This window comes from Calliphora vicina, chromosome 1 (genome assembly GCF_958450345.1).
Source record: "Calliphora vicina chromosome 1, idCalVici1.1, whole genome shotgun sequence".
Taxonomy (NCBI): Eukaryota; Metazoa; Arthropoda; class Insecta; order Diptera; family Calliphoridae; genus Calliphora; species Calliphora vicina.
The window spans coordinates 69,012,654-69,027,412 of NC_088780.1; the positions used below are offsets into that span (position 1 = coordinate 69,012,654).

At 34.2% G+C, this 14,759-nt stretch overlaps 1 protein-coding gene across 1 annotated transcript in view; it reads right to left on the reverse strand.

Annotated features, from left to right (window-relative positions):
- The window catches only part of side-VII (sidestep VII), a 475,559-nt gene that overhangs the window by 160,632 nt on the left and 300,168 nt on the right, over positions 1–14,759 (reverse strand). The window contains exon 11 of the mRNA XM_065499240.1: positions 3,967–4,141. Coding sequence (XP_065355312.1) covers positions 3,967–4,141 — 175 coding nt within the window. The remainder of the gene's footprint in view (positions 1–3,966; positions 4,142–14,759) is intronic.

Here is a 14,759-nt window from a genome sequence, read left to right on the forward strand (position 1 = left end):
GATAAAAGTCGACTTTTTAGATTGTTAAAAAAAAAATTAATTGCAACATTATACTAAAACTATTGCAATTTGGTACACTTGCATTTTTTGTAGTATATGCCAATATAAATAATAAATAAATGTTTATAAATTAAAGCTTTTTTCTACACAACATCCTTCTAACTATTATCGCCTTGATAAATTTCATTTTTATTGCTAAACATTACAAAAGGCGCGTCAATAAATGTAGAAACAATGTATTTTTTACAAGAAATGGTAAAAAGTCGAAAATAGTCGGAAAGTCGAAAATAGTCTAAAAAAGTCGAAAAAAGTCGAAAAAAGTCGATTTAACTAAAAAGTCGAAAGTTCGAAAAGTCGACTTTTATAAATTACCAAAAGTCGAAAAGTCGACTTTTTTAAAAACGAAAAAAGTCGAAAGTTCGAAAAGTCGACTTTTTAAAAAACGGAAAAAGTCGAAAGGTCGAAAAGTCGACTTTTTGTTTCAGCTATAGAACCCTAATACAATGGGTGTTCACAAACTAATAAACAAAAATTGTATTTAATACAAGATACACGATACAAATTGTACCATTGTTTACTAAATTTTACAACACTCATTGGATTTCCGTTCTAGTATCTGTTTGGCCTCATATTTTGCAGAAGTTAGTTTTAGCTGCTTAAGGACTAGAGTATCCATAACCGAAAACCGGTCAACCGGTTTTTTCAACTTTGTAAACTCCTCCGGTTTCAGTTTTTTAAACTTTTCGGTTTTTTGACAAACCGGTTTTTGTAAGACGGTTAACCGGTTTTAATGAACTATATTTTCTAAAGCTCATTCAAACATATTTATGAAAAACTTTGATACCATATTCAAAAATATTGATTTATTTTATAGCAAATTATAGCATTTAATAATATTTTGCAAAATATAAAATAATTGCATAAAGATAAAGCCTTAAGAATTCAAAAATGCAAAATTTCCGAAGATTTAACACAATTCCTATTAGCGTCCACAAATAAATTTAAGGAGACCTTTTTCATATTAAATAAAAAATTAATATAAACCGGTTAACCGGTTTTTTGAAGACAAAAACCGAAAAAACACACTTTTTCTGTTAAACCGGAAACCTTTTTTTTTAAACACTCTATTAAGGACCAAATAAGATCCATCAAAAACATATCTATTTTTCAAGGCCATTTCTAATGTGCATATTATGTAGTATGGACGAAAAATTGTCTAGGTACAGGCCGTCCCCTCCCCCTTCTAGAATGGTTCTATGTATTGTAGAAACTCGTTGTGTAAAATATTAGGATGATAGAATAACGTTAACTGGTGCCGTAACAACGCTGAAGATTTGAGGTACATTTACAAGGGGACAAAAATGGAATTTTTTCAGTTTTTGTAAAAATTTTGCCATTAAATAACTACTTTTGGAATTTAATTTAAAAGAATCGAAATGTACACGTAATTGTCGTTCTAAAAATTGGTTAAAAAATTTTAAAGTTATTAAAAATCGCCAGGCCATTAACGTGTCTCAGTCCACTAGAAGAAGAAATGTAGAAACAAAATTAACATATTTTAATAAAATATTAAAATAAAAGCACATTTTCACTTAAAATATATCTATATTTACTTGTATATGAGTTTTTGTCTTCGTGGGATACCGTTAACCTATTCGCAGGTATGACCAAAAAAAATTAATTTTTTTAACGGAAGTTTCAAAACTCCAATTTCAAATTTTTAAAAATTTTGTTAAACAAATTTAAAAATTTTTTGATCATCACATTGGGATTTATTGAAAACATAATAGGGAATGAAAATGTGAAAAAAAAGTATGAAAAGTACATGCGATTTAAATTTTGCGATTTTCGAGAAAACATATTTTTGGCCATATTTTGGCGAATAAGCCGAATTTCTTTACTGTTATGATTTTTAAGTACAATCTATTTAGAATATTATAGTCCAGGTAATTTTAAATATAGTCTGAAAGTTTTACTAAAATCGGAAAACGTTAACCCTTAAATCGCGAAGGTAAATTTTTTAAATATTTGGAATTTCTCATGGAAAGATAGCGAAATGTTATATATTTTCGGCCGATTTTGATTAAACTTAAGAAAAATATAACATGAAGTCTATTATTTATAATAACAGCACACAAATTAAAATTAACCTTTTTAAAATCACGAAAAAGACATTCAATATGAATGGTGCTAACTTTAATGTTTTTCAGAATTAAATAAACTGAATCATTCGAGTTATTTTTTAAATCTAATAAATCAAAAGTGCACTAAAGGGTTAAAATCAATAGTATAAATACAATATTTTGCCCTTTGAAAAATGTGTGGTCAAAATTGAACAAAATTGTGAACATTTTTGGAAATGGCTTAATAATACTATTTTCTAATACACAATACAATATTTTAAAGTTTGTTTCCTATAAAAAGCAATTTTTGATCATCACTATTGAAATTGACAATTTTATTTATGGTTTTAGAAGTTTGGGGTCATTTTAACCCCAAGTGCTATTAAGGGTTAATTTTAATTTTTCAGCTGTTTTTGTAAATGCTAGACTTTGTGTTATATTTTTCTTAAGTTTCATCAAAATCGGCCCAAAATATATAACATTTCGCTATCTTTCCATGAGAAATGCCAAATATTGAAAAAATTGACTTCTGAAAAGCTTTTACTTAAAAATCATAAATATGGCCAAAAAATTAGTTTTTCTGGAAAATCGCAAAATATGAATAGGAGGTATTGTCATACTTTTTTCATATTTTTATTCCCTATTATGTTCTCAATAAATCCCAATGTGATAATCAAAAAATTCTGAAATTGGTTTAACATTTTAGAAAATTTGAAATTTGAGTTTTTAAACTGCCGTTATAGGTTAACGGTATCCTACGAAGACAAAAACTCATATACAAGTAAATATGGAAATATTTTAAGTAAAAATGTGCTTTTATTTTAATATTTCTCAAAATGTTGTTACGAAATTGTACTTGAATTCAAATATAACGATTTTAACGGCTGATTTAAAAGTTGCATAATGCTTTCAAATAGCAGTGCCTCTCAAACTGTAACATATCTGTGGGCATTATTAACATTGAATAAAAGCTTTCAGTTGCCCATTGATCGTAAGTATGGCAACGCTGTTGGCTGCGACCGTATATTCGAATTCGAATATTCAGTTAAAGGACATTGTAGAAAGTACACCACAGAGTGCTTATGTATTAGAAAGCTCTAGAATATACGAGCTTTGACAGTTAAAGAGCAATCTAGAGTGCAGATGGCAGTGTTATAAATAGTGGCAGAAGTTGCAGCCGTTAGTGAGTTTATCAGAGACGCTTTTCGAATAAACATCAACTGAGTGCCTTAAAGTGTGCTGTGTTTTTCAAGTGAATTCGTGTACATTATAAAGTGTGTCTCCATTTCTGCGAATTTATAAACGTGTATAAAAAACATTGAGTGACTATTTAATTCTGTTGTTGTACATTTTTACATAAATAAAGAGTTGTTACAATTTTCAAACTACTAAACGGCTTTTATTTGCAATCAAAAGTATCCGATTTATTTAAAGGAAATAAACAAACGTTTTGAAAAGGTTAAAACGTAACAATATGTTAATTTTGTTTCTACATTTCTTGTTCTAATGGCCTGAGACACTTTAATATCCTGGCGATTTTTTAATAACTTTAAAATATTTTAACCAATTTTTAGAACGACAATTACGTGTACATTTCAATTCTTTTAAGTTAAATTGCAAAAGTAATTATTTAATGGCAAAATTTTTACAAAAACTGAAAAAATTCCATTTTTGTCCCCTTGTAAATGCACCTCAAAACTTCAGCGTCGTTGCGGCACCAGTTAACGTTATCCTATCATCCTAATATTTTACACAACGTGTTTCTACAATACATAGAACCATTCTAGAGGGGGGAGGTCAAAATTCGCAATTTTACCAATTCATATCAATATTATATAGCTACCTGGTTCAAAAGTCAGTTGTTTCTCAGGCATTCTCAACATGGCAGCGCTAAGAATAGTTGGATCAGATCTGCCCTTCGAATTAAACGCATAAACTGATAAAGTATATAGACCACCAGGCGATAAAGTTGAAACAGTAAATCGTGGAATTGTTGATGTGATATTAGCTTTAATTTCCTAAAAAGAAAAAAAATTGATAAATAAATGGAATATATAAAGGAAACATGAAACTGAAAGTAGAATCTGAAATTAGTAATGTAAATCATAACAATCGTAGAACTTTATAACCACAGAGCAAAGTTTACAATTTGAAGTATTTAATGTGAAGTTTTTCATGCTAAAAGATCTTTCCATTGATGAACATTTTGAAATCCAATCATGTATTTGCGATAGAATGTAGCGCTATGGATGACATTAGGCAACCGGTGTTTGACTAAAAAAGCCTCCATAGAAACCGATCGTACCATCGTCAGATTTTGTAATTACATGTTAATAAGGATAACATGTAATACTAGATGGTTGAATCATTTACCTCGAGATTGCTAATAGTTCCAGACATGGTTCAACCCAAGTCACTTCTTTAAATTTTATTTTGCCATCGCGTACTTATTCGCGATGACGATCTGGTGTTAGTAAAAATAAGACAGATATAATATATCTGTCTTATTTTTAAGACATATTATGGGCAATGATTATTTATTGAATCTTCATATATTAAATATTACCTGACCCGACAGACGTTGTCCTGTCCTAATTAGAAAAAAGGTTCGATTTGTGAATTTGTGAGCTGATTGAAATGTGTAAAAAATTTAAAAAATGCGGGAAAATGTAGTTTTGCATGATAACTTTTATTCATATAGGTTTGTGAGATTGAAAGTGAGATATTCTGGTAACCAATTAAAATAAAGAAATAATTTTTTCGATTGTTTTGCTGTGAATCATAATTTCGACATTTTTTGTAAACAAATAATACTGATGGTGTTCCGAAATGGGAACAGGCAATTGATTATGCGAGAAGCATGGATTTTCGAGGTTAATGCCGCAAAAACGTATTGACTGCCCTTGATATTTGTTAATTTTCATTGCGTATGCAACTTGTACTGGAAACTGCAAGCGTTTAAAATCGAATGGCATGTTATCAAAACGTCTTCTCCTTTGTACTTTCATTAAAGTTTTGTTGCTTCGATGACGTTATTCATCAGGCCAAATCTCGCAATCCACTGAGATAGAAGAGCTTTTACGACTGCGTCAGCTGACATGTCTGGAATTGGTACTGCCTCCGGCCAGCGTGTGAAACGGTCAATAATTGTGAGGCAATATCGCTGTCCTTCACACAATGGAAAGGGACCAACGATATCAATATTGATATGAGCAAAACGTTCTCTTGTCGGCCGGTATTTGGCAGGAGCAGTACGATTATGTTGTTGAACTTTCGAGCATTGGCATTGTAGGCAGTTTCGCACAAGCACAGCAGTCTCTTTCCGAATCCAGGCCAAAACCTATTTTTTTTTTTTAACTTTTTATTTATTTATTGAATCTGCCTATATCATTAGGCCTAACAATAAGTGATTAAATCTTATAACTAAAATTAAAACTAATTGCTCTCTAAAGAGAGCATTGTTTGATGGATGGACCACATCTTAGCGGGGTGGTAGATCTCCTCTACAAAGCCTTGATCTGGTTTGGCTCTGTGCGAGAAGCCGAGCAAGCGGATTTGGGTGTGATTGCAGTTTCAGTATATATTTATCGCGGACTTTCTTAAACTCATCCTTCACTAGTGGCACTTCCAAGTCCCTGTGGATGTTTTCATTTCTTATGTACCATGGTGCAGCCGTCATGGTCCTAAGAATTTTCGACTGGGCCCTCTGTATAAGCTCAATACTGGAATTACTGGCCGTTCCCCACAATTGGATTCCATATGTCCAAATTGGTTTTAAAATGATTTTATACAGGGTGACTTTATAGTCCAGGCTTAACTTTGATTGGTCACTTATTAACCAGTGAAGGCTAGATGCTTTTAACTTCATGTGAAGTCTCTTGGTTTCTATATGACGGCGCCATGTAAGTCTTCTATCTAAGTGAATACCAAGGTATGTAACATAATCGGACTGAGGTATATTAACATTGTTAAGTGTGACAGGTGGACAGCATCCCCTCCTCAGTGTGAACGTAACATGTTTGCTTTTTAACTCATTTACACGTATTCTCCATTTGTTTAACCATGTTTCAACACATCTTAAGTAGCCATCTAGTACACTAGATGCTATATATGGGTTTTCATGCGAGCTAATAATTGCGGTGTCATCAGCAAATGTAGAAATAGTCAATTCATCGCTCGTAGGCAAATCAGAGGTGTAAATTAAATAGAGGGTAGGTCCAAGAACACTTCCTTGTGGTACTCCTGCTCCAATCCTATATTCTCTTGTCACGTAATCATTGTACTTAACTGTAAATATACGGTCCGATAGATAAGATTCCAATAGTTTATGAGTAGATGGTGGCAGCAAACATTTTATTTTATATACCAGTCCTTTGTGCCATACTTTGTCGAAGGCTTGAGCGACATCCAAAAATATAGCTGAACAATATTTCTTTAATTCAAAGGATTTTCTTATCTCTCCGGTTATACGATTAACTTGTTCTATTGTTCCGTGGCGTTCCCGGAAACCAAATTGATGAACTGGGATTATATTTTTCTCATGTAATAATGGTATGATTTTCTTTTGGAACACTTTTTCGAACAGTTTCGATAAGCAAGGAAGCAAGCTTATTGGTCTATAGGAGGATGGTACGGTCAAGTCCTTACCTGGCTTTGGTATCATTATTATCTGAGAAGTTTTCCAATTTGTCGGAAAAACTCCATATTTAAAGATCGCATTAAATATTGTAGACAGCACAATTATTGCCACACTCGGTAGGTTTTTAATCATAGTAGGTGTAACAGAATCATTTCCAGGTGATTTTTTTAATATTATATTATACTTGATTACTTCGTTAATGTCTTCTGGGCTTATATCTAATATGTCATCATTAGATAATGTTGACACAGGTGGCTCTACAAGTTCAAAAACAGTAGTTGGCGAGTTTGGTTGAAAGACTGTACTTAAGTGATCGGCAAATATTTTAGCCTTTTCCTCCGTGCTGAGAGGCCAGGTGCCGTCAGCTTTCCTTAAAGGGCTTTGCCCCTCTACCGGTGGCTTGATATTTTTCGTTGCCTTCCAAAGGGAAAAATTTGTGTGTTTGGTATTTGTTAAACTTTGAATGTAATTTCTATTTCTGCGATCCTCCTCTAATTGAAGGGCTTTTTTCAGATTTTTACTAGCAGCAGACAGCCTCTGCTTTGCAGCAGGTGATCTACTTTGTTGCCATTCTCTTCTGAGGTTTCTCTTTTCTAAAAGAAGTCGTTCAATATCTGAGTTGGAAATGTGCATATCAGTTTTAGGAAATATTTGAGCCGATACAATTAATGACGTAAAGTCATTGACACTTTTATCTACATCTTCCTCACACTGAATACAAAGATCTGTGTGGATATGACTGCTTATATATTTCTTATATTTAAGCCAATTTGTTTTAAAGTAATATGTTTCAGTATGAAATTTTGAAATGTTAGTCCTCCCGTAATAAGAAACTATAATTGGGGAATGATCAGAAGATTAATCATATGACATTTCTGTAGATATTGAATTTCGATTAATATTTTTTGTTATGGCAAAGTCTATGAGATCAGGAATTTTTTTAGGATCAGCAGGCCAGTATGTTGGTTGTCCAGGGGACACAATATCCAGGCCATTGTTGCGATCAACTAATGCTTTATAAAGCTGTCTACCTCTGGGATTCATTAGTCGAGAGCCCCAGTAAGTGTGTTTGGCATTATAGTCGCCACATGCCAGAAAGCGACCTCCTAGCGTGCTAAAGAATTCTTCAAACTTCTCCTTGGTCATTGAAAAGCGTGGTGGGCAATAGATCGCTCTTATATTTAAATCTCCAGCAAAGCTTTCCAAATGAATGGATGTTGCCTGCATATAGTCTTTTGAGAATTCATCTAGGGGATAATGTTTTAAACGATTTCTAATTAAAATACCAGTGCCGCCATGTGCCTTACCATCAGGATGATTTGTACAGTAGAATGTATAACCCGAAATATAAAAGTTATACCTATTGGTATGATGAGTTTCCGAAACCAATAGCACGTCGATGTTTTTATTCTGCATGAAGTGGGGTATCTCTGATTTGTGTTGGTTTAAACCGTTTGCATTCCAGAAACATAGTCTCAAATAACTCATTTTTTTGTTAAGAGGATTTGTATCATTTGGTTCTGCGCTCTTAAAAGCTCTTGTATTGTGTTTTGCATGGATGACATAAAATTTGTCATATTTTGATTAAGAGAGGTAATATTCTGGGTAAGCGCTTGCATAAGTGCTTCCAACCCTCCCGTATTTTGGGGAACACCAGGCTGCTGATAACCCGTTCTCAAAACATTGGCATAAGAACCTGCTACATTCTTAGGCTGATCAATTTGAATGGATTGTGAATTTAATTTTATTGAGGCTGCTTGCTTGTTCAATAGCGGAACCTCAGAATTGACTGGTGGATAGGTGTTTTCAATTTTGTAGGCTGGTACTTCAGATGTTTTCCCTCTTATTAGCTTTTGCCTCTCTCTCAATCTGTTCAATAACTCCTTATAAACTGGGCACCCGCGGTAGTTGGCTGAATGATCGCCACCACAGTTACCACATTTTCTTCTGAGACCATTCTTTAGGATATCACATTGTGATGAAGAATGAAGGTCTCCGCATGCCACACACACTGTTCGCAAGGTACAATAATTTTTAGTATGTCCAAACTCTTGACAATTGCCACATTGGACAGGACGATTTCTTTTAAGAGGCTCCTCAATGGTTATTCTACGATTTAACAGATATCGTGTTGAGTAAATTGGGTGAGTTTCATTTCCCCTCAATTTATTTTTTTCTGGCTCCAACTCGACTCTAAACATTGGCTGAGGAATTTTATCTTTGTTAAATATATTAACTACAGCTCTTACTTCGTAGCCCAATTCTTGCAGGGCCTCCTTGATATCATTAGTCTCAACACTGGACTCTATGCCCTTAATGACAACTGTCAACCCTTTACTACTTTTCAGTTGATAGGTATAAAAATTCCTTTTATTATCATTCAAGTATTGAGAGATTTTTCTATAAAAATCCTCAGTGTATACGACTATTTTCGTCTCCTGCACACCGCCTTTTCTTATTGGAACAATATGGAAATTATTTTTTCCAATGAGTTCAACAAATGTTTTGACCAAATTATTCGAGCTGGACTCACGCAGATATATTGGTGGTGGCTTTAATGATTTCTTTTCGTAAGCACCATCCTTTATACTCTTATTATTATCCTCGCTCAAGAGTGCGAAACGATTGCCTATCAATGGATTATCAACTATCTTCTGTTTCTTGACAGACGTTCCATTATTTTGGGGACTTAAATTTATTTTATTAATACTTACATATCTAAGCATACCTGGTAGTACTGGTGATTTCAATGTACTTATCTTTTTTTTGGTATAGCGCCCTTCAGTGTACCGTCATTATTAATTGTGGTTTGTTTAGTGTTAAAAATATTCAAACTCTCACTATTTTTTGTTAGTGGATCACAAGCTTGTTTATTAACAGTATTTGTCTGTGTTTTTAAAACTGGTATAGTTGTTGTTGTATTTAAGCTTTTCATATTTTCTTTTATGCTTTGTTCTAAACATAAATTGGTTGGTGATATTGTTTGTGTATTATTTTGTTCGTGTAATTGTATCACGGGGGAACAAGAGCGTGCTCTCTCAGCTGGTTTGGCGGTTAAATAATTTTTGTTGTAGCTGGGGTCATTTATTTTTTTGTTTTGATCACTCTCCCCGTTAAGAAATATGTAGGCATTTCTGCCGTTCATACTGGAGCCTCCTCTCATCATGAGAATTCATGTGCTCTTTTAAAACAAACAAAAGGAATTAACACTTTTTATTATTTTTTTTAAACCAATTGTTTTTCTTTTTTTAAACAAAATTGCTTTTGCAAATTTTTTGTATTTATCACTAGACACAAATATAATTTCAAAGCGTCCAATCGCTAATTTTTAAAATTTTTATTTGCACTAAAAAATAATAAAATTTTAATAAAATCGCGGAGCGAATAAAATGCACGTCTGTTTGTAGAGAAAGCAAAACCTATTAGTGACCAGTTTGGTGGTAGCCCGGACCCCTGGACGTGACAATTTGTGCATATTCGCCAAAATTTGTCGACGAAATTCCTTCGGGATATAAGGGCGAACACGGGACGTCGCTGCGTCACAGATTAGTTGGTCGTAGTGAATGGTAAATCGATTACGATTATGGACGAAAATCGATTTTGAGGGTCTAAAAACGGTTATTTCGTGATTGATTATATACTCCGATTTTTATGCTGAAATCGATTTTTGATAACGATTAATCGAAATAGAAATAAAATTCCGGAATTTTTAGTATTTTATAAGTGTTTTGCTTTCATTAAAATTTGCAATATATTAATCTTCAGCTGACATCGGAAAATATTCACGGAGGACCTAATTTTTTAATGCGAAATTTTTTCAACCTTAAGAAATTTTTATAAAAAATGTTACGAAATTTTTTCCATAAAATTGTTGTCAAATGCATGGTACAATCAGTTACCAGGTACAATTATTAGAGAGAGTTTCCAATGTTCACCCCTAAAACGTCAAACTATGTATTTAAATTGTAAACACTTAACTTTTTTTAATTTGCTACCGCGATATTTTTTAAATTTGTTACGTTTTAAGTGAAATTGTACACACTTATTAAAAATATATAGTTTTTCTTCAATTGTTAGTAAATTTTTGTAATAAAAATTTAAATTCAATTATTTTTTTTTTTGACATTTCCTTTTTATATTTTTTAATTTTCTTTTGTTTGACGTTATAGGGAATGTATAATTGAGAACATACTTTCTAGTAATTGTACCTTGCTAATTCTACAATGGTCAAATGTTTGCCGTTACGGTTTATCAAATGAGCACCTCAACATAATGGAGTTATAATACTCTTCCAAAATATGATTTTAATCCGTAATTATAGCGTATATGGGTCATTTGCTATAGTTCCCAAAAATGCAGGTCGATTATTAAAAAAATCGATTATTGGGTTCGATTAATCGACTGTAAAAATCAAAATGAAAATGGTTGATCGAAAAGTCGAAAATCGATTATTAGCTTTTCATACCATTCACTAGTTGGTCGTAACAACCTGGGATTGGAAAAAATGTCAGTTTTAGAGAATTTGCATACCTGTGTTTTTAATCATTTGTGAAGCTCTTCGCTGCTCGTTGAGCCGCTGCAACATGGGAGTAGTCTACAATTTGGCTGATTGAGTCGATGCGGGACAGTGCGTCAGCTGTAACGTTTGCTAGACGTTGGCTGGCCGGCTGGCTGTCCATGTAAACCTTGTGCGCAGAGTACAGGTCGCAATTTTGAAGATATTTCGATCAAATTTGGTACATATTACTTTTGCGGCCCAAGGACCAAGCCTATTGAAACTGGCTGAAATCGGTCCATTACTTCACCTAGCCCCCATACAAATGTCCCCTCGAAATTGGACTTTATCGGTCATAAATGTTTAATTTATCTATGTATCTACACAAATTTCGATCCAAATAAGTTTTATATATACAAAATTCATGTCACCAAATTTTGTTACGATCGGTCCATAATTAGTCGTAGCTCCCATATAGACCCGCTTCCGAAAATCACTTTAACATGCATAAATCGCTTAAAAATTTTGGTATACACACAAAATTCAACATAGTTAACTTTAATATAGACATAAATCACACGACCTAATTTTATGGTGATCGGTCCATAATTGGTCATAGCTCCCATATAAGGCCCACTTCCGAAAATCACTCACGAATATAAATTATTGATATTTTAAAAGAAAAATATTTTTACTCATTTACTTGGTGTAGGGTATTATATGGTCGGGCTTGACCGACCATACTTTCTTACTTGTTTTGTTGTGTATTTGTATATTTTTTTGAATAAAATGCCAAAGGTTGAAGATTTCCATCGATATTTTGATGCAGGGTTGCCCCCGCAGCTGTATCAGAGGCGTCAACGTAAACAGCCAGCTCTGCTGCAGGATACGCTAAGAGGGCTGCGTTAGCCAGCTCGTTCTTACAGCGGTCGAAATCGTATTCTGCGGATGAATTCCACTTCAGCGGAGTGCGCCCGTTTTTCCTGTTGCCGATGATTAGTTGTTGTAGTTGTATTTGGTATGAAATGGCATGTGGCAAGAATTTCCTGTAAAAGTTTACCATAGCGATAAACTTTTTGAGCCACTTTTGGCTTGGGAAAATCCCGTATAGCTGTCACTTTTTCGAGCCTTTGAAACGTTTGGGCGGCGTTGCATAGCCTGAACGTCAAAAATTTTAACTCATATAGTCCGAATGGGGTACTAATGGTCGTTTTCGGGATGTCATCTGGGTGAATCGGCACCTGGTGGAACGCTTTTTGAAGGTCAATCTTCGAAAAAATTCCTTACCTCTTAAATTTGTAGTAAAGTCCGTCAGATACGGCAACGGGTAACGATCCGGCAACGTCTGGGCATTCAAGGCACGATAGTCGCCACATGGTCACGTCTGCGATTATGAAAGACCAGTGGAAGTCACGGCGTAAGCCTAGGTCCAATTTTATGCGCTTCTCACCAATTACCTTGATAGGAGAACCGTTGGCGGCGTATAATACGACGGCAGTATGCCGGACATCAAACGACTTCAAAATCAAAGGCATCCCATGGTTGGTGGGGGAGCTTTCGCTTGCATCCTCCACCGGCCCGTCAAGTCAATTGATGGTGGTCCGTGCGTTTGCAAGCAGCCGATTCTGCCGACGCCTATGTCTACATGGACTGCGGCACTTTTCAGCACTGCGGCCATTTTTTTTTTGGTACCAACATTCACAACCAGTTGAATCGATGTCATAAGATGGACGATTTTTGGGACGGCTGCGTTGAGTACTTGGTCCACGGGAGCGTGAACGTGAACGCGTTGAGAACTTTTCAATTTTTTTGCTTAATTCTATTACAGCTGCACGTAGTTCGCTGATTTGATTTAGTGATTGTGCCTGAACACGTTGAACTTGACTGGGTGTCATGGCGTCGACAATTGAGTCTGCAATTTTCGTGAATTCTGAGGGGAGACCAGATGAGGCTGCAACCGCTGGCTGCGCAAACTCAGGCAACCGTTTTGCCCAAAGACCTTTCTAGGCTGCATCTCCAAGTGTTCCAGCAACACGCTTCATTTCAAAATACAACTCCGATGGTTTTTTGTCACCCTGTGGAAGTTCTGACAAAAGCCGATTGAGACGACGCTGTTCGCTATCGGCAAAGTGCTCGATAATTTTTGACTTTACGTAGTCGTATCGATCCGTTTGTGGAAGTGTGGCTATGACGTCAGCCAACTGTGAAATGACATTAGGATCGATCGCTGCTAATATTGTTGCGGTCTTTTGCTTATCTGCATTTATGCCAGAAGCCGCGAACCAAAAGTCCATAGTGGTAAACCAAGTCTCGATGTTAGTGCTTGACATTTGGGGAACCGGCAACCTGGCATACACGACGGAAATATTAGCAGCAGACGCCTGTGAAAGGCCACTATCGTTGGCGGCAATATGTGCTCCGTCATCCTGAAACATTTTGTCCAGCAAAAAAAGTTTCGTACTTACTTGTTAAAAAAAGTAAAATGGCGAACAGGTGCTCCAACCAAACGACGCCATAAAACAAAATGGACGATTTCAGAAAAATTCGCAACCACAATCCGTATACGGGGTCACCAGTTTGGTAAATGGGTTTATTTATCCAATAAAAAGATTGTGTGTTCTTTTAAGTTTTAATTAGTATTAATTTTATTATACCCTTCACCTTCGTGAGAAGGGTATATATAAGTTTGTCATTCCGTTTGTAATTTCTACATTTTTCATTTCCGACCCTATAAAGTATATATATTCTGGATCCTTATAGATAGCGGAGTCGATTAAGCCATGTCCGTCTGTCTGTCTGTCTGTCTGTCCGTCTGTCTGTCTGTCTGTTGAAATCAGTTTTCTGAAGACCCCAGATATCTTCGGGATCCAAATCTTCAATAATTCTGTCAGACATGCTTTCGAGAATTTTGCTATTTAAAATCAGCAAAATCGGTCCACAAATGGCTGAGATATGAGGAAAAAACCAAGACAACCTCGATTTTTGACCTATTTTTTACCTATATCTGGATTACTAAGACATTAATATAGACAATATGGATATCTAATGATAGATATTTCAAAGATATTTGCAACGACGTATATAAGACCATAGTAAGTTGGACCTACAATGGGTCAAAATCGGGAAAAAAAATTTTGAACCCGAATTTTTTAAAAAATTGAAAAAACAAAAAAAAAAATTTTAAAATTTAAAAAAAATTTTAAATTTAAAAAAAAAAATTTTAAATTTAAAAAAAAAAAAATTTAAATTTAAAAAAAAAAAATTTTAAATAACAATCGAAAAAATTTTTTTTCCAAAAAATTCAAAAAACAACTGGAAAAAAATTAAATTTTGTTTACCTAAAAATATTTAAAATTTTGAGGTATAATTTGGTGAAGGGTATATAAGATTCGGCACAGCCGAATGTAGCACTCTTACTTGTTTAATTTAAAGTATGAACTTAGCTTATTAATGTTAAAGAATTAGCTTTTGAAAAGTTTTTATGTTTTAAAATGATCGTATG